This window comes from Petaurus breviceps, unplaced genomic scaffold, assembly GCF_028583685.1.
Source record: "Petaurus breviceps papuanus isolate PSGF00001 unplaced genomic scaffold, PetGlider_PUasm1.0 91133, whole genome shotgun sequence".
NCBI lineage: Eukaryota > Metazoa > Chordata > Mammalia > Diprotodontia > Petauridae > Petaurus > Petaurus breviceps.
The window spans coordinates 53,717,298-53,737,560 of NW_027187419.1; the positions used below are offsets into that span (position 1 = coordinate 53,717,298).

Here is a 20,263-nt window from a genome sequence, read left to right on the forward strand (position 1 = left end):
TACTGATTCCCATAAATTATTGGTCAAACATACTATATAATTCTCCTTTTTTTCCTACTGAATGCCTAGATTATATAAAGAGGATACTTCAAAGTAGACCCTGAAAAGTTACTATTAACCCAAAAGCAAATATAAATTTGATTTTCACAAATCTGACAAAAGATGTAAGTTTAATTGACCAAAATGAATCATATTTCTAAGACCAAGGGCAGGCTACATTCTTGTATTCGAATATTCTAAGGACAACCACCATAATTTATCATCCAAACTAAATTTTTTTTTTTGGGGGGGGGGATGGGAGACAATGGAATTTTATTTTATATGGGGTCTAAAGATTCTCCCAAAAGGGGCATGCAAGTGTATATTTTATCTTATTGATGTAAATCAATTCATTAATAGTCAGTCTGAAAGTAGTTTGTAAATGTGAAATGAATTCTTCCACTTTTACTCTATGATAGTTAAATAGCCAACATGATTTAACAAGTTTCATAAAAGTCTGGAAAATACCCCAAAACACAAACAAATCACACATGATCAAAACAAAAATACAATAAAAATATTTAGTGAAAAAGACACATTTTTATCCCCCATTTATGGATTAAAAAAATACAAACAGAATTTCATCAGTTTGATATTCAGCTTGTAACTGGCTCAATTACATAGCCTTGATTTGCTTCCTAAAGTCTTATTGCAGCATCTTTTGAAAAAGTGAATGCAACTTTTATACCTTCATCAATTATGTTCGAGGTAAATATTTAAACATAGTATATCTGTCCCTGGGTCTCTTTAAAAAAAAAACTGGAAAAAGTCTTTGCATATGTTTAAAATTTTAATATTTATAAATTTTTTAAAAATTTACACGTGCTGTATGGTAGCAGTGCTAACATTTTGTGACCATAAAACCACAAATTCACTGCATGGAGCTTTTCTTTGTACAGAGAACCAAATCACAATACCAAAATTTGTAATTTGTTATAATTTTATGTAGTACAGTATACCAGAAGGTCTGTACTCAGAACACACTTGGGTCAGACTTTCTTGATAGGTATCTAGTGCAGATGTGGCATTTAATTTTAGGCTAGGAAAATTAGCTATTAGTACACAATAGCAGCTCCTAACAGCTAAGGGTGCTAGGAATGAAGGCTGATAGGGAAAGGAACTAAAGCCTCATTTTACAGACAGGAATGAGGAATGGTATTAGGGGAGGGACAAAGGGATGGGTAAGTGCCTCTGATGATTGGATGATTAACAAACCACAAAAGACCTTGCGGTTAAGCAGCTGTTAACTGTTCAAGAACAAAATGAGTTGTGGTGTCAGTCCTAGGAGATTAATGTGCATACCACACTCTCCTAAACTCTATAAAAGAACCATCACCAGAGTCACTTTGCTATAGTCTTTAGAAAAGAGTACAGAAATAAACAGACCTAAAGGTCAAAAACATTTCTTACTACCTCACGTCCCTCCTCTCCAAAAGAGGCTTGATTTACATTATTAGAACAGAGTGAATGAAAAGTTTACACCAGTGCCTGGGCCACACATATTCTATCATTAGAGATACCCCATCAGTTACTATTACAATCAATCTGGCACCTTTCACATTTCTTAAATAGTCAAGATGTGTTGAACTTTAGCTTTAACCATGTCAACTTTTAAAGAGTAGGCCCAATTTAAAATTCCAAACACAATACATTTAATTTTTTTTTTGTTGAGAAAATGGTTAAAACTCAGTCCTTTTAGAAAAGGATTTGAGTCAAATCCTAGAATATCCACACATCTTCAATTTAAAAATAATTTCAAACATTATCATATTCTTATGTAGCTAAGTGGTTTTCACAATTTTGTAACTTACTAGGCAAAAAACAAAAAAACAAAAAACACCTCAGGACCAAATTCTTTATTCTCTGATTTAGTAGGATATGAGAGTGAGTACTAAGGTTACTTCTGAACTAAAAAACCCTCGTTCTCCCATATTCTCTAAGGAACTGTGATAGAAACAGCTAAGACCACATGATGACACAGCTACTTTTAGTGATGAGAGCTGCAAAAAGACCATCAATGATTTTCTAACTGAAGAAAACAAAAACAGTTCAATTGACAGGTTCTTTGATCTATAATGACACTCACTCAATCTTAAAATCCATGAATATTACATTGGTTTCCTTTTGGTGCTTGAATTCATACAATTAGCAACAGAGATAAGACAATGGGGATGGGAAAAATGAAAACATGATATTTACTTAGGTCAATGGATAAAGAAAACTAGGTACCGGGGATGGGAATATTAAAAATTTTTGGATAGGGTAAGAATCGCTCAGAACGGTAAAAAAGGGAAAATGAGGGAAATTTTTTTAGAGTAATAAATATCTCATCTGAAGAGAAATGTTATACAATCAGATACATGGTATACAATTAAACAAGACTGAATTCTATAAACAGCTTCTAAGAAAAACTGCAAAAATTTTTTTTCTTAAAAAAAAGAAAAAACCACAATTCACAGCAGGTGAAACTCAATGGAGTGATGTTAACATGCCATGTATCCAAAAAAGATTTAGGGATAGCAGGAAGAACCAAATAATAGCAATGAAAAGGACACTGTCGAGTAAATACACGTGAAGAAGCAGCCACCTAACCACAAGTAGTACAGTAACAAACTAACCTTTTTTGCTAGAACTATGATGACACCATTTTTAATACTACTACATAAATACAAAAGCTAACAAAAGACAACTTGATTTTACCTTGGGAAACAAACAGGCAAAGTGAAGGAAATGAATAAATGAATAACAAAGGACAAAGGGGAAAGGAAAACTCTGAGATTGAAAGATATATAAAGAGCAGAAATTTACACACACACACAGTCTAGAGATAAAGTACTTGACAGTGTCCCTTTAACATATGTATATAAAGGGGGTAAAAAAAGGTGTTTGCTTTTTAAAAAATCCTTGTAAATTTAACAGGTAGTCAGTTACAACAGGAAAGTCAACTTATTGGAATAAGACAGTGTTTTTGATACCCACTGGGCAAGAATTCAAACCACACACACAGAGACACACAAAACCCACTCACAAAACAAACATAGCTCTGGACAAAGTTTAGCTGTTTTAGTGTACATCCCCACTTGCTACATTTTCCCCCCCAATCTGACATTATTACATTTTAATTCTCTGAAGTTTGATTTGGTCCAATATAAAGCAAATATTATTTTATTCAAAATCTGCCCACAAAATTGCACTAATATATTAATAGCCTTGGCATATTTGGTAAAGATACTATAATCTTGGTAGGCAGTTTACTAAGTGTGAATGCCATTTATTTATTAAAATGTTTCTCACAATCCAAATTACTATTAATTCTTTTTCCAACTTGATTTTCGTTCCTGCCCCTTCCAGCCAAACTATTTGCAACAGCTTATGTTGCAGTACCCTTTGCAAAGGGATGGACATACACACATCTCTATAACTACTGAGCCCAAGAAGGGGGAAAACTGAGTCCATTAGTTAAAATAAAAATGGAAAACCAATGCAAAATAAGGTGGATACTGATGTACATAGCAACAATCTAACATTCTGAAGGATGAAAATGGGATTTTAGGAAATCTAAAAATAGCTTCACATTTTAATAAGTCTTACTGAAAATATTTTTAAGATATGGAAAGATGCCATATCAATTGAATATATTTTTCTAAAAAAAGATTTATGTTAACAGTCTTTAAGATAGGTTTACTCCAGCCCAGCTTTTATTTACTAATGAATTAAGTTAAGAGAAAGCTATCTCAGAAGAGTGATGGCACTCTGCCCTTGAATTCATATGTAATATCACATGCATGGGTCGGATAAAATTCAGATGCTAGAGATTAGTTGACTGTGACTGACTGTCTTGAGATGAAATGATGGAGATGACACAGAGTTACAAATGTGATGCTACACACAACTGAGAAGTGGACATGTTATACATATTATATTCCACAGCATATAAGTATCAAGAACATAATGGAAGGACAAATTCACCCCCCCTCCCTACCAAAACCTGCGATTATGCTCATAAGCACAGCACTGTACAGTCTATCCTCACATTTGCTATTTTCTGGTTGTAGATCAGACTGTGTTCAGTATACTTGTGGATTGTTAAAACAAGGTCATTTTCATCATTTAAGCTGGCACACAGAATTAATGAGAGCATGGCAGCACTGGAAAGCAAGTCCCTGATTGCGAAACCTAAGTGGGAAATAGTAGAGCATCTAACAGTGTATTTTTTACCTTTGAAATCAAATTTATGTGGCTCCTGATGAAATGAGTATGACATCCCAGTCTAGCGTAATTATTGCCCCTAATGCCCCAACTTAAAATATAGTTTGTATAAATCAATAATTTACACCCTTTGAATGTTATTGCTTAAGCAAACTATTCAGTGTAGATTGTTACAGCTGTGTGCAATGTAGTTGGATTAAAACAAACTTTAAATAGACTACACATGAACCTTTCATTGACTCATGTTGACAGAAATACATACTATCAAAAGGGAAAATAGGGAGACAGCAGCTAACAACCTAAACCAATTGTTGAAGCATCAAAACTTGCATTTTTACCAAAACACCTCCTCTTTTTGTATTCCTTTTTTAAAATTAAGGCAATGAAATGGCTACAGTTCCTAAAGTTCTTTTTAGGGAACAAAACATACAGTTTTTTTCCTCCTGAATCTCAGGCACCAGAAAAAATAAAAACCTGTATTACATAAACCTGTAACACTGGGTTGATGTAGAAATACAAAACAAATAAAATACAGAAGTTTAAAAATAAGCCCAACATTTGGTGATGTTTTTCCCCCACTGGATCGTGAACTCAATCTTCAGAGAGGAAAAAATAAAGCTTATAACAGCAAAACCAGGTAGAGTTTTGAATGTCTACAGAATATTCCATCTAAAATGTTTTCAGTAACAAAAATTCTAACCTTTATCTGGCCATCTATATTTAGACAAACGGGGAAAAAGGCACTGAATATATATTTCATGGTGCCATATCTGTTTGCACATATATGGAATTTCATTTTGAAAATTTCAAATTGCCATTCATTCTCTACAATACACATGACAGATTGTGGCTAACACATAGTAGCAGAAGCTGATTCAAAGTTGACCTCTCTCATGTCACTGAATTATATAACAAACTTTCAGGCTCTTCAAAATCCAAAATGGCCAAAGAACCCAGAAACAGGAACAAGACTTAGTCAACTTTCAGCATTTCAGTGCACTTTGCAGAAAGGGTCTAAATTAAGCATATCGTTTTGTTGTTTATTTTACACAAAGGAGACCCCCAACATTTGCCATAAATTCTTCTAGACTCTTCAGGAAGGCCATCTTCTGCTTACGGTCCAGCGTGGGAGGAGTGCTGCTCGCAGTGAGCTTGTTGAAGGCATCTGCTAATCTCTGGTAAATGACTGGGTCTTGCTGACTTGACAGTAAGGTTTCAACCAATTCTGAGTATTCAGCCTAATGAAGAAAATATGTAGTAAAAAATACAAATATGGTAACCAAGAGAGAAAAACATGGTTTTGTAAGACTTCAAATTCTTTCTCTCTCTCTCTCTCTCTCTATCTGACTTTAAATACTATATTCTCCAGGTCAACTTATATTTATCAAATGTACTTTGTCCTTGGAAGACAATTTATCAAAATTATGGTGGTGGGGCAGCTAGGTGGCGCAGTGAGTAAGAGCGCCAGTCCCAGAATCGGGACACCTGGGATCGGTTCCAGCCTCAGATACTTAACACCCACACAAAAAAACTGGCCGTGTAACCCCAAATGCTTTAAAAAAAATTATGGTGGTTTGTTTAGTTTGTTAGTATGAAAACAAAGATACAGTTAAGCCTTAGTTTCCTATACATATAGTGGAGATAACTCTATTCGTCTAGTTCAATTCACTCTGAGGTGATAATGAGTGTGGAAAGCATTCTATAAACTTTAAATTGCTACCCAATCATTTCCATTTTAAAGGAAGAAACTAAGGCTGATAGAGGTGAACTGACCTATCCAGGGTTACACAGCTAATAAGTGTCTGAGGCAGAATTCAAACTCAGATCTTCCTAATTCCAAGACCAGAGACCTCTCTGTTATGAAGCAGAAGGGAGGAATATGATACAGCTAAAAAGGTAAAGTAAGGTCAGTGTGTGAAGAGTTCTAATTACTAGGCTACTAAGGAGTTTGACCTTCTTTGAAAGGCAAGAGAGAGTCATGGAAGGGAGTCATATAAGAGTTCTGAACAGGGAAGTGCTCAGACCAGGTCTATGCCTACACAAGACAAAGCTGCCAGAAATGTGATGGACTGTTTGGGGAGGGAAGAATGGGAGCAGGAAGACCTATTAAGAGGTTAATTACTATAGTGTCCAGGCATTTAGTAAAGTATCCTGGAGAAGGGAAGTGGAAACTGGAATACTGAAGAGGGGATAAGTATAACAAGTTAACTGATAGGTTATGAGAGGAATGTAGAAGAAGAGACAAAGATAATGCCAGGTTCCTGGATATGAAAGACAAATTACCTCAGTATGAGTGAGCTCTTGATTCTTCCATTTTTTTTAGCAATATGACCATAGGCAATTTATTTAACCTTTCTCTGAGTCTAAGTTTTTTTGCCTTTAAAAGAATGATTGGAATGCTACTTTGTGGAGTTACTGTGAGGAAGCCCCTTTGAAAATATAAATTCAAGGCATATTTTGTGGCCATGTCAAGGTGTAGCTAAAGACAAGTTAATAAGGGAGTCACTGGAATTGAGGAATTGTTTGGACAAACTGTTAATGTGAATAAAGTCCCTGAGAATGATAGCAAGGACAGGGCAGAGATAATAACTACAATTCACCCAGCTGCTTAATTCACCGAGGAGATTAAGAATATAAACTAGAGGCTAGTGGATTCTGGATAAAAGAGGGAAGAGAAGGTGATGACTGCCTTCAAGAACAGTACATTTTAACTGAGAATTAAAGTTCAAAATTATAGAAGATAATAGCTCAGTAAAAACCAAAAACTAGGGGCTGCAGAAATGCACTGTGGAATCTTCAGTATAGGAAAAGCAAAGTAATAATGAATAATAATAAAAATAATGAATACACTAAATGGCAAACCAACTTATTCTCAGGGCTATCTTCTAGATCTTCCATAACTGTTAGAACACTCTGGATAAATAATAATAGAGGACATATATGTAATATATTTTAAAAGCCTATCTCCATTCTTCTTGATGTCTCTGAAGCACCTGATATTGCTGACCACTCTCTCTTAAACAGATACTACTTCCTGGGGCTTTTCTCCTACCTGCCTGACCATTCTTTTCTGTCTCCTAGGCTGGTTAATCATCTACATCACTTCCTAATGTGGAGGTACCTCAAGACTCTATACTGGACCTTGTTTGTTCTCTTTTCTCTCCATACCCCCTCACTTGATTCTGATGGGTTGAATTATAATCCCTGAGCAGAGGACTCCAACGTCTATCCATTCAGTCCCATGCTTTTTCCTGAGGCCCAGTGCTGTATTACCCACTTCAAGACATTTCTAACAGGATGCTGTATAGACATCTGAACTTCCCTATTTTCTGATCTGTCAAGGGCACCATAATCATTACAGTGTCCCACATTTGTAACTTCAGCATTATCCTTGACTCTTCATTCCTTCTCATCTTAAATGTTTAATCAGTTGCCAATTCTTGCCATTTCTACCTCTATAATATCTCTGACATTCATTCCCTTTCTCAACACTCAAATATCGCACACTCACATACTCACTTAACCTCACTTCCTCATTGTCCATTGTCTAGACTATTGTAACAGCCCCCTAATTAGCCTCCCTTACCTCAAATCTTTATCCACTACAATCTATCTTCTACACAGCTACAAAAGTCCTGTTCCTTAATTACATGTAGGATATGTAACTCCTCTACTCAATAAATTCCAATGATTCACTATTGACTCTAGGCTCAAATATAAATTCCTCTGGCATTTAAAGCCACTTACAACTTACCTTTTAGCCTCATAATACATTACTCCCCTTCCCTCACACAATGGTAGAAGTTCTTACTGTGGGGTCCATTAACTTTTTTTTTTAAAAGCAATTGGGGTTAAGTAACTTGCTCAAGGTTACACGGCCAGTTATTTTTTGTGTGGGTGCCAAGTACCTGAGGCCAGAACCGATCCCGGGTCTCCTGACGCCAGGGCCACCCCTCCATTAACTATTTTTAAACAGTTTGAGAATAGTATTTCAATATAAATGGCTTCCTTTGCAATCCTATGTATTTAATTTTATGTAATTTAAAACGTTATTCTAAAAAAGGTTCATGGGCATCACTAGACAATTAAAGGGGTCCATAATATAAGAAATGTTAAAAATACCTGCTCTTTGATCTAGCCAAACTATTCTAATTGCTGTTCCCTGGACACAAGACACTCATCTCCTTCCCATCTCCCTGCCTTTGAACTGGCCCCTTTGCCTGAAATGCATTCTCACTTCATCCTTGTCTCACAGAATTCCTTATTTCCTTTAAGACTCAGCTCAGATTATTCATAATGCTTTCAAAAGAGATACAGCACTGACTGCTTATTAACTGCAAATGACAACATTTTATATTGATGGAGAAAGGCATTAGCAGACCCTACAAAAAATACTGGGCTAAGAGTCAAGAAATCAGGTTCTAGTACTGGGTCTGTCACTAGGTGGGCAAGTCCCTTTATCTTGTGGAGGGGTCTCAGTTTTTTCAATCTATAAAACGAGAGGACTAGATTAACACCTTTCAAGCTATGTAATTATATGATTTCATCTTTGTGGAGAGCAAAGTTAAGGCTGAGGGAGTAAGCACTGTAGCCTGACTGATATTAGACCTGAAGCACTTAGCAACAGAACATTTTTGAAGAGACTACTCATAATATCTGAACTACTGGCAAGTAATCTTTTTATATATAACCTCATATGAGGCAGGATTGAAGTCTAAAAAGTCTTGCTTATATAACCCTAATGAAACTGCTAGAGATAAATTTTGGTATAAATATGGTGGTCAATGCCGGATTAGTATGCTGTGAAAAGCAAATAGAAAAATAGCTTAGTACTTTCTTAAACAAAACAGTTGACTGAAGCCCAAAGGGTTCTCTAACAGTTTCTCTGGACAAATTATAATAGATCTCCCATGTTATTTTTAGATATAAGTCAAAATGCAGTTTTGTCTTTTTTGGAGGGGGTTCAGAACTTAGCACAGTTCTTGGCAGATAGCAGGCAATTAATAAAAGTTTCCTATTTGTCAGATCAATCCCAGCTGACACACACAACAGCCAGAATATTTATAAAATGATTTAACTTCTGAAACATGAAATAGTAAAGACGTAATACCTGATGCAAACACACTAATGTATAGAATGCTTCGCCTGCTGCAGTTGTCATCTCTGTGTTGTGCTTTTGCAATACCAGCATATCAAAGACCAGCTGAAATCATACAACAAATGAAAGTTCTTAAAGAGCATACTGTCATGTCATCTATTCTGAAAAATCAAGATAGAAAGATGGGACTCACAAACCTACTCAATCATCCTTCCCATATCTATTGATTTTAAAAATAAGAAAAAAAAAACTGTTTAAATTTACCAGGTCCATTACAACATTTATAGAAGTAGTTTTTAAAGTCTATGAAATAACAATACATTATTAATATTTAAAATTCTAAGACACATTGTGGTTTATACAATTATAAAATTTCCCAACAGCTTTTAATCATAACAATTTTCAAATTTCAAAATAAAGTTGTTCTCAATGAAAGCTCTTTTTCTCTGCTAGACCTGTGAATTCCATTGTTCTAGAGAAATTTCTGGAGGCTTATGGTGAAGTAACTGGGAACTTTCTCTACCAGTAAAGACTGGCACTTACTCTATAATGTAAATCCACAGAAAGTTTGATGGGAACACTGAGAGGCTAGTTAAGTGACTTGCCCAGAGCCACATAAGTCAGTATGTAGCAGTGGTGGGACTTGAATCAAGGTTTTCCTGACTGCAAGATTAGCTCTCTATCCACTAGGCCTTACTGTCCTCATGTGTGCCTTAAGTTTAACAATTAAGTCAAATTAGCAACAATTTTTTATCCTGCACAATTCAACATAATAAAGAGTAATTAGTTAAATTCACAAAAGGATTTTTAATAATTTTTACATTCTTAAAAGACTTAAAGTTAGAAAAAAAAAAACTATCTGAAATCATCACATGATTTTGCAATAGTCTATCCAATTTACTTACCTTAAGAAAGTGCCTTGTTGCTAGAAAGAGGGGTGAATCTGTTTCTTGTGCTTTTGCACACTGTTCAGCTAATGGAGTCAAGGCTTCCAGGCAAAGCTGGCAAACCTCAGAACTCATTCTAATCATAAGGGTCAAAGAATAAAATAGATTTATATGGTCTTTGTTGGCATGCAAATTAATTTCTTAATGGTAACAGAAAAATGGTAACTACTGAGTCTGGTGACAGCTTTTCTAGCTATGAATATAGAAAATCCAATCAAGCATCTTAACCTCTTGGATCTTCAGAGATCTACAATTTAATCAGTATGAGTATACCTTACACTGAGGCAGAGTGTAATATTACATGTACATAGTTTCAGTAGCTATAGTGGCTAAAAAACATTTATCACTTTGCATACAAACATTTAGTAATAAGTCTCCCCAAACTTAGTGAGGCTGGTCCTTAGAGAAGAGAAAAATAATTTATGGGAAAATTTGTAACTGAAACCTTTCCAGAGTTTGAACTCCACTGAAATAGTCTTCAACAACTCCTTGCTACAATGACTCATGAGAGTAGGGCTCTGCTACCTGGCACTTAAGAAAAAGGAAACTAAAGTCATGTTGAGATGGTTTACTTAAGTTTTAAGGAACTGCTATAGTTAACAGCTCATTTCTAACACATACAACAGACGAAAGGATATAGGACTCTATCATCAGGAACAGTCCACTGGCAGTGAAACAAGAAATAAATACCCTGGACCCACACCAGTGACACAGGACAAGTGTCTATTATAAAATGAGACTTAATTCAGGAATAACTTTGGGACATAAGCCCAAATGATTATGGAATCATTGTGTAAGAGGAGGTTAGAGTGTGGTAAATTACTTACAGCCTAACAAAAGATACAATAAGATAAAGATAGTTTAAAAAGTACAATAGTTTTTGAGAAAGCAGAAGTGAACTAAAGGAGAATAAAAATCCCAAATATATTATCCTCTGTCCAAAATGTCAAGTTATACAAATGCTCATTCATTTAAAGGATACGATGTCATTCCCAGTTCTAGGGAGTACATCAGGCTTTTAAATAGGTCCTCAGGAAGCTGTGGAATTTTCTCAGGAAAGATCTCGCAGATAAATGTAATTAACTTGTAGTACTGATTACAAAGAGTTGGAAACTGTCAAAGAAGCATATTATTACAAATATTATGTCTTACCTCTGGTATTAATTTTTATTCCCACCAGCACAATTAAAAAAGGCAACATCCTACAAGGTTCTAAGCTTGAGGATTTAAAAGGAATAATACCTAAACACATAAGAGCAACAATACTTTTTCACATCAACTAGATATAATAAAAACTAAGTAAATTAATAAAGTAATATTTAGGGAAAGGTAGATACAGAAAAATATCACAATATATAACATTCCTACGACACTGGGTTGATCTTTGCCCAAAGGACAGTAAAGAAAGGATTTGTACAGGCAACAATTCAGTCTTAATATTTAAACTTGGCTTTGAAATTTTTTATCTAACTTACCACTCCTCAAAGAGAACTTGAAAAGCACCGAGAAAAATAATAGTTGTTTGCCCTTAATTTTGAAAGAAGTTAACAGAAGCAATAACGATGAGAAGAGAAGGGCTTGATAGTCATAAAAACCTCAGTCACCACAAGGGCAGACCCTCACTTATCATAGCCTAATTTGAACAAAACAGGCTATTCCAGACCACTAGGGTTACTAAAAAGTATAGAGGCTTAAGTGAAAGTTTCAGTGGGTGGATTGGAGAAAAATTGGGGGGTGGTACAGAAGGATAATAAGGATGCTTTCAATGATAATATAGCATTTTTTTAAATGAAAAACTTTATTTTCACTTAATACCACCTTGCATATATAAGAATACTGATATAATTCATTATGCAACAACTTTAAAATTTAAAAATAATTATTCTTGATTACCATGTTTTTTTTCCAATTACCTTTAAAAGATCTTGGGACATCAAAGGCAAAATTAGGTTTACTCCATATAAAACAACATCTGCTGCTGACACTGATCTGCTTGCTGCTTGTCCTGGCTCATGTCCTCTAAATACTTCATCTATTAAAATAAAAGTAACAAACCTTTACTGTTATATCATTAAAAATCAAAAGTTTACAAAATGATGTTAAAATGCCATGCATACGCTTTGACCAAGAGATATTGCTATTAGGTCTATATCCCAAAGAGATAAAAGAAAAAGAACTCATAGGTATGAAAATATTTAGAACAGCTCTTTTTGTAGTAGCAAAGAAAAACTAAGGGGGAAAACTATCAATTGGGGAATGGCTTAACAAGTTATGGTATACAAATGTAATGGAATACTATGTGTTGTAAGAAATGATGAAGGGAATAATTTCAGAAAAACCTGACAAGACTTACGTCAACGGATGCTGAGTAAAGTAAGCAGAATCAAGAGAACAATTTATATAACAACAACAATATGATAAGGACAACAAACAGAAAAACTTAGGAATTCTGAACAACACACTGACCAACCACAATTCCAAAGGAACCATGATTGAACATGCCATCCACCTCCAGATAGAGAAGTGATGGTCTCAAGAGTGCAGTTCAAGGCATATTTTCTTTCCCTTCTTCCTTTTGTTTGATTAAACTAATGTGGGGATTAGTTTTGCATGACTATACATATTCATAATGGGGTTTGTTTTTCTTGCTCTCTCAATGGGTAAAAGAGAAGGTGAGGGAAAAAAACCTGAAAATGAAAACAAAATAAAACACCCCACAAAATTAGGTTAAATCAACTTCAAAATAAAATAAAATATGCTCCAAAAAAAAAAAAAGCCAGTGAATTTAAAATAAATCAGATAAACTCTGTCATTGTGCTGGTGGGGTGAGCAGTTCATACTTGCTGAGTTTAACAAAGTTTGACAAAGCAAAAATATGAGAAAGTAAAGATGGCTAAAGAGAAAGAAAATGGCATAGATACAGGTCAGATGAATTTTTAGTAGGACTTTTTCCTCTATTAATCCTTTTATTACTCAGACTTATTGGTGAAACCTGTGTTTTCTTCCCCATATTAGAACATGAACTTCTTGAGAACAGTGACTATCTCTCCTTTTCTACTTGTATCCCTAGAATTTTTCATATAGTAAACTCTTAATAAAATCTTTTACAGTCATTCATGCATTCAAAAGACACTTTAAGATGGCATAATAAAATGACAAGTATAGCTAGCATGGGTCACTTTGAAGAGATTTCTACTCTCACAGTGATAAAGGAAATCCATTGGTAAAATGAAAAATTATTTTTAAACATTGATTTGGATTCCCCATATAGCAGCCCAATGAATTACATTAGGAGTTTCCAACATATGAAATTAATGCCTACAGTCACTCCAAACCATCTTTAAAATCATCAATAAATCTAACATTGTCATTTTTATCTATGTGTTGACAAAATGATAAGCACTACGTAAATAAGCAGACAGACATCATGAATTTATGTATTATTATTTTACAAATGTGAATAGATGCTATTATAGATAACAATTCACTTAAGAGCTTCGTGGGCTCTTAGTAGCTTCTGAATAACAATAATGATAATTATAATAGCTAATGTTTATATGATGCTTTAAGGTTTGTAAATTGCTTTTCAAATATTTCATTTTATCCTTACAATAATCTTAGGATGTAGGTGCTATTATTATTATCTCCATTTTACAGTTAGAGAAAACAGGCAGCCAAGTTTAGTGACTTGCTCAAAGCCACACAACATTTGTCTGAGACAGGATTTGAACCCAGTTCTTCCTGAATCCAGGCCCAGCTCTCTATCCACTGCACCAATTATTTTTTCAGTCAACAGATGCTAAGAATATAATGATTATGGGTTTTTTAACATTAACTTTTTTGATATGCCAAATTTTTTTACATTTAAAAGGGGTCTCTTATTACACAAAAGGGTTGGGAACCACTAACTTTGATTTGGAAAGAACAGAAACCATTTGTGAGGCTCAGTGGTTATTCTTTCTTCATAACTACTACTTTCCTTAACTACTCCAATTCACGGTAGGAATTACCCTTTGTTGAGCTCTTGCTGCCCTTACAGTAAGTACTACATATCTTATAAATTATTCCCTTAAGTTAGAGAATCTTAGCTTTTTGTGTGTCATGAACTCTTTTGGTAATCTAATACAGTTATTCCCCTCTAAGGATAATGTTTTAAGATATATAAAATTAAACATACAGAACTGTAAAGGAAACCATGGGGGCAGCTAGTTGTTGCAGGGGATAGTGCTCCAGGCCTGAAGTCAAGAAGACTCCTCTTTCTGAGTTTAAATCTGGCCTCAGACACTTACTAGCTGTGTGACCCCGGGCAAGTCACTTAATCTTGTCTCCCTCAGTCTCATCTATAAGATGAGCTAGAGAAGGAAATGTCAAACTACTCCAGTATCTTTGCCAAGAAAATTCCAAACTGGGTAACAAAGAGTCAGACACAAGTGAAACAAATGAACAGCAACAAAAGGAAGCCAAAAGTTAGTGAAAATAAAAGTGTAATTTTACCCCACCTAAGTCCACAAAACCACAGAACTCTATCCTACACTAAAAACCCTGCTCCAAGTATTTCATTTTTTAAAATCTTTTCTCCCCAGAACATTAATAGCTTTTTTAGTATGGTATAATCACTTCTGGATATAACCTTCCACCTTTTCTTTCCTCTCTCAGTGACTTTCCTGGTAACAAAGAAAAAAATAAAACAGCTATTCTCTTGTTTCTGAAAATTTTTTCAAGATGATTTAAAATTCCCATTAAAACACTGAGGGGCGGCCAGGTAGCACAGTGAGCAAGAGCACTGGCCCCAGAGTTGGGATGACCTGGGATTGAATCCAGGCTCAGATACTTAGCACCACACCCAGAAATAACTGGCCATGTAACCTTGAGCAAGTTACTTAACCCCAATTGCTTTAAAAAAAACAAAAAAACCCCCACTACTGAAGGGGCAGTTAAGTGGCGCAGCGAATACAGCACCGGCCTTGGAGTCAGGAGGACCTGAATTCAAATCCGGCCTCAGACACTTAATAGAAAAATTAGCTGTGTGACCTTGGGCAAGTCATTCATTTAACCCCAACTGCCCTCCAAAAAGCAAAAACAAAACAAAAACAAAGTTCAAATTATTAAAATACATTATAGAAGTCTTTTTACAACTAAACTCAAGGATAGCAACTGTGAAAACAACTTGAAACATACCCATTTATCCAATTAAACTAGCATAAAAGCATACTTATTTCATCTTCCTTCTTTGTGATCTCTTAACTTCTTTTAAAGTATTTTCCCCACAAAATTCTCAGGATTGTTTTTAAAAAGCCCTTATCTCAATAAATATTCATTATCATTTCCTTAAAACATCTGTTTCTTAGCCAACTACACTTAGTTTATCTTCTTCCCTAGAAGGGAAATAAATACATGAAACTGGCTGCACTTCCTAACAACTCCAGTTGTCCAAAAATTGGCTACAGTAGGTAGTGAGTTCCACCTCACTAGAAATCTTTCAAAGGCTGGATGGCTATTTGTTAGAGATGTTATAGAGCTAATTCTTGGTCTGGCATGTGTTGGATTAGATGGCCTCAAGTTGCTTCCAATTCAGATTCTGTGATTTAAGATGAAAGGAAGAATTCCCTGGGGATATACAGAAATTCTTTCTTCCATCTCCATGCCTTTTTCAAGGCTGTTCTCCAGTCCTGGAAGGCACTTCCTCCCTCCTCATTTTTCTCTTAGAATGCTTAACTTCCTTCAAGTTTCAGCTCAGGTGACACGTCATACACAAAGTCTGCCCTGACCCCTAGGGATTAGTGAACTCTCTCCCCAAATTATCTTGTATTTATTTTTGTTCATATTGTACCCCTACAAATAGAATGTAAAGTTCTTGAAAGGAGGGGCTATTTTACTGGACTCTGCACATCTCCCCCCTCCATCTTTTCCCCAGCAGAATGTTTGAACTAGAACAGATAAATAAATGGTTGTTGGACTAAACTGAATGTGAAGAGCAACATGTCAGTGGGGAGATGTTCTCTAAGTATGGGAGTGTAACTGGTGAAAAGGCAGGAATAAATCTACGGATCTGAGAATCACTACCACATGGGGCCTTGAAATGTACTGAGGATCCCGGAAATTAGTCCATGAAACGTCTAGGACAGAGAGTAGTCAGGAAATTTGTGTAGGAAAAAAACCCATATAATCAGTGAATGTTAGAACTAGAGGTACATTAGTGATCATTTAGTCCAATCTCCTCATTTTTACAGAGGAGAAAACTGAGGCCTCACTCCCAGAAGTGAAGGGACTTCACACAAAGACTGAGTTAGCTGTCCAGCCAGAACTTAAGTCCAGGTTTCCTGATTCTTAATCCTGTGCTTTTTCCCTAATAAGATTCTGCCTCTGGAATTCAGTTTCTTTTGCACATTAAAAAAAGGAAACAAAAAACCCCAACAACTGTCATATAAAACAAATAACATAAGTACAGAAATGATCTCACAGAAACCCTATTCACATCACACTAAACAAAAGGAATGTAATTGGAGAAATGCTGTCACCAAGTTCCTACTGTGAGGCAAGACTAGTTCACAAAAGAAGATTAGGGATGCTAATGTGGAGATTTAGTTAACACCTACTAGTATAAAAAGTATTAACAGGGGAGAAAGGAGAAGAGTATTACAAAGGGATGGGATGGTTGATAGTTCAAAAACTGAAATCTGAAACTCTAAATTTAAGTATCCTCTTCTGAACTACTTTACACGTCCTCTAGTCAAATTGTGCGAGAACATGAGGGCTTTTAATTACTGGTCTACTCATACCTGTATCACTGAAATCTATGAATTCTTTTGACAGAAGGTTAGTCAGAAGTTCCATAATGAGAAGGAGATCTTGATATTGTTCCTCTTCTGCTGTAACATCTATTCTTTGCCGACCTAGATTATTCTTGGAATATACTTGCAACAGAGTGAGGCAGGCCTCATACAAGTTCATAGCTTTGGACTGCAAGAAAGAAAAACTTGAGAAGTAAATTACACTATATAGCAGAGTACTCTTGGGAAAACCAAAAAATGCATCCATTTTAATGTAAGTTAGATAAATTTGCTATCAGATCAACAGTTGTCAGATTGGCTTCTGATTATTCTGAAATAATAATGAATAAAAAGTAAACACTAAGATTGTAATAATGTTTTAAAAATTAATAAAAATGACAAAACTATTTGGTTTATTGGCTTGGGCTTTATAGTCCTAACTTAATACTAAGTAGCTGTGTGACCAAGGCAACACACTTTTTACACTGCTGGGACCAGGTTCCTCAATCTAAATAAGGAGGGGATAGCCCTGATGATGGACTAATATTCAATGATTAAATACCCCAACACCACCTACTACCTCCCTTTTTGTACAAATATTTTAAAATGCTTTGCCCTTGCTATGCTGTCAATCAGTGATTTTATAATGAGTCATTATATATTAAATTAAATGATTTTTACAAAGGCTCCCATGGAAAGTGCACGAATGGATATGCAATTATTACACTTATTCCCTATCAGGTACTGTTCATAAGATCTACTTATGAAAAGGAAAGGAAAATGAATAATTTCATAAAATCTAACTATCCTGCCTATTCATTAACGGATCTGTTACTATAATACTTAAAAGTATAAGCTTACTTTTGGGCAGGTTCCTCAGACCTAACAAAGAGAAAATTACATGTCAGGAGCCCATAAAGACTGGTTTGGGACAAGATATATACTAATATGCTAACGAATACAAATAAAAATCCCTGAATTTTAGCTACCAAACCATCTTCCTAAAGTAATATCTTTACAGACAGTTTAGTTTTTCTTAGTTAACAGGTAAGAATTTAGTGAATGCACACACTCTTTCCTATGATTTACAAGTGAGAGATATGGAAAGCATTTATTTTAAATCTCCACATTCTACGATTGTGCTTTAACTATAGCAGGATTCTATTACATGAATAAATATTCCATCAATCTGTTCTTCCATGGATACATCATTTTGATGACTAATTCTGTAGCCTATTTCATTACAAAGAAATTAAGAGATGATTAACACACATCATTTTGGAAGTGAGAATTTATTTATTAAGCATGCTTACTTCCTCGATAAATGTATTTTAACTAGCCTATAATGTTTCTGCAAATCTTTGGGGAAATGAATACTTTCAGCTGCTATTCATTAGTTCTTTACATTTTATTTTATTACATCTACTATTACTCTGTATCCAAAAGGGATAAAATTAGATAGTGTTTACCTCTCCCAGATAGCAAATCTGCTTATGTGCAACTTCAACAAAAACTTCTATTATGAGATTAACAGTCTCTGGGGTGTTTTTGTAAACTTCCATCAGTCCAATACAATTGGTAAGGAAGTCCATTAGGAAATTAAAGAGGATTGCTACATTGTCAATCTGAGTGGCCTCAGCAATGCCACAAAGTGCCTCTAATGTGGCCGTTATTTCCTGTTTGATCTCTTCTTCTTGACATATTTGCTGAAAATTTTCTTGATTTATCACATTCAAGAATCTTTGCTGAAGTGGCTGTAGAACCTATAAAAATAAGGCAACAGTGTTGATATTTTAGAAGGCGAGTATTTACCAAGTTGTAAGCCTAAAAAGGCAAAAGTATTCTCATGGTTCACAAGCATACACACTCACACAAAAGGTAAGGGATTAAGTATTTTGAACTAAATTATCAACTGTTCAGTATGAGGGGTGGCCAACCCTAGAATACAAAGCAGAGATAGAAGTTAAATATCATTCATTCCCTGCCCACTCACTATTCTGCAGATAGCAGTGGGGGAGGGCTGTTAACATTTCTGAATTAAATGGCTAAAGCACTCTAATACTGAGCCCACACTGCCACAGGTCCAAAAGAAATCCTCTTCTTCCTGCCATTATTTTAGTATATGAATTAAAAGCTCTGCTGATACCTCCCCTGCCAAGGAGTACTTTCCCCATGTATACAGAATACTTAATGACAACTTTTACAACAGGTTAAAACAGTACGAGTTAAATAAACAACTACTGGAATAATTTCAGCTGGAATTAAATAGAATAAGAAGCTTGGTCCTCCCCTCTGCGCCCAGGATAATGCTAGTTAATAAATATGTTCCTGTGGCATAGAAGGGTTAAGAACCCCTCACTCTATGGTCAGTCTACATGGATTCTAGAAATGAGTGCTAAGATTCCTATTATATAGACTGTAATAAAGCTCTTTTCCCAGAGTACTAGCATTACCTATCATGCAAACATAGTAGCAGCACCTAAATGCATATTCATGCCAGATATTTCCCATTTCCAATTCAAGTTTCTTTAGGGACACGTGACCATGTCAGTAGTCCAATTAATCCTCTTCTGTACAGTAACTTTTCTGTCTCAACACAAATGGAAAATGTTTCCCTACCTACAAACTCTCTCCTTTCTAAGTATGCTTGCATATTTATGATAGTCTGTTCTTGGCAACATGAAGCTGTGTAATAACTGGTCATAAACATGTCCAAATGTTAACACTCAGTAATCTCCAATACCATCACAACAGGAACATTATATGGCATTAAGACAATAAATAAACTCAGGGGAAAAACACTAATAGGCTGATATCACAAAGATTAGGCAACTAGAATTAGGTTTTTAATAAGTTGCTCTGGTATAATATAGACACAGTTATAATTTTGTTTCACTGGAAGCTAGAAATGAGATAGAAAAAATATTACCTCTGTCCAGTACTGCTGTTTTGTATCGGTGTCCATATGAGCAAAACCTCCTAAAACCAGAGCCTTCATGAGTGTTCTCTGCACAGAACTTGATAAGAGGTGAAGAGGCGGGCTTCTTCTTGCAAATTGTTTAGCTAAATTCCACCAATTTTCACATTTAATTACTAAGTTTGCCCTATGTGAGGGGGAAAAAAGCAAACCCAATATAAAATCAGTAGCTTACACTGAATTTAAGGGCAAAGTTTATCAGTAGAAACACTTGAAGTTCTAC

The 20,263-nt window shown here is 35.1% G+C and overlaps 1 protein-coding gene across 7 annotated transcripts in view; it reads right to left on the minus strand.

Moving 5' to 3' along the window:
• Window positions 1-412: 412 nt before the first annotated feature.
• The window catches only part of XPO4 (exportin 4), a 212,280-nt gene continuing 192,429 nt past the window's right edge, over window positions 413-20,263 (minus strand). For all 7 annotated transcript variants that reach the window (XM_069080301.1, XM_069080300.1, XM_069080302.1 and 4 more), the window contains 8 exons: window positions 19,993-20,167; window positions 18,533-18,826; window positions 17,073-17,253; window positions 12,207-12,325; window positions 11,276-11,406; window positions 10,252-10,369; window positions 9,359-9,451; window positions 413-5,486 (listed from right to left, as the gene is read on the minus strand). In XM_069080301.1, coding sequence (XP_068936402.1) covers window positions 5,289-5,486; window positions 9,359-9,451; window positions 10,252-10,369; window positions 11,276-11,406; window positions 12,207-12,325; window positions 17,073-17,253; window positions 18,533-18,826; window positions 19,993-20,167 — 1,309 coding nt within the window. In that variant the 3' untranslated portion in view covers window positions 413-5,288. The remainder of the gene's footprint in view (window positions 5,487-9,358; window positions 9,452-10,251; window positions 10,370-11,275; window positions 11,407-12,206; window positions 12,326-17,072; window positions 17,254-18,532; window positions 18,827-19,992; window positions 20,168-20,263) is intronic.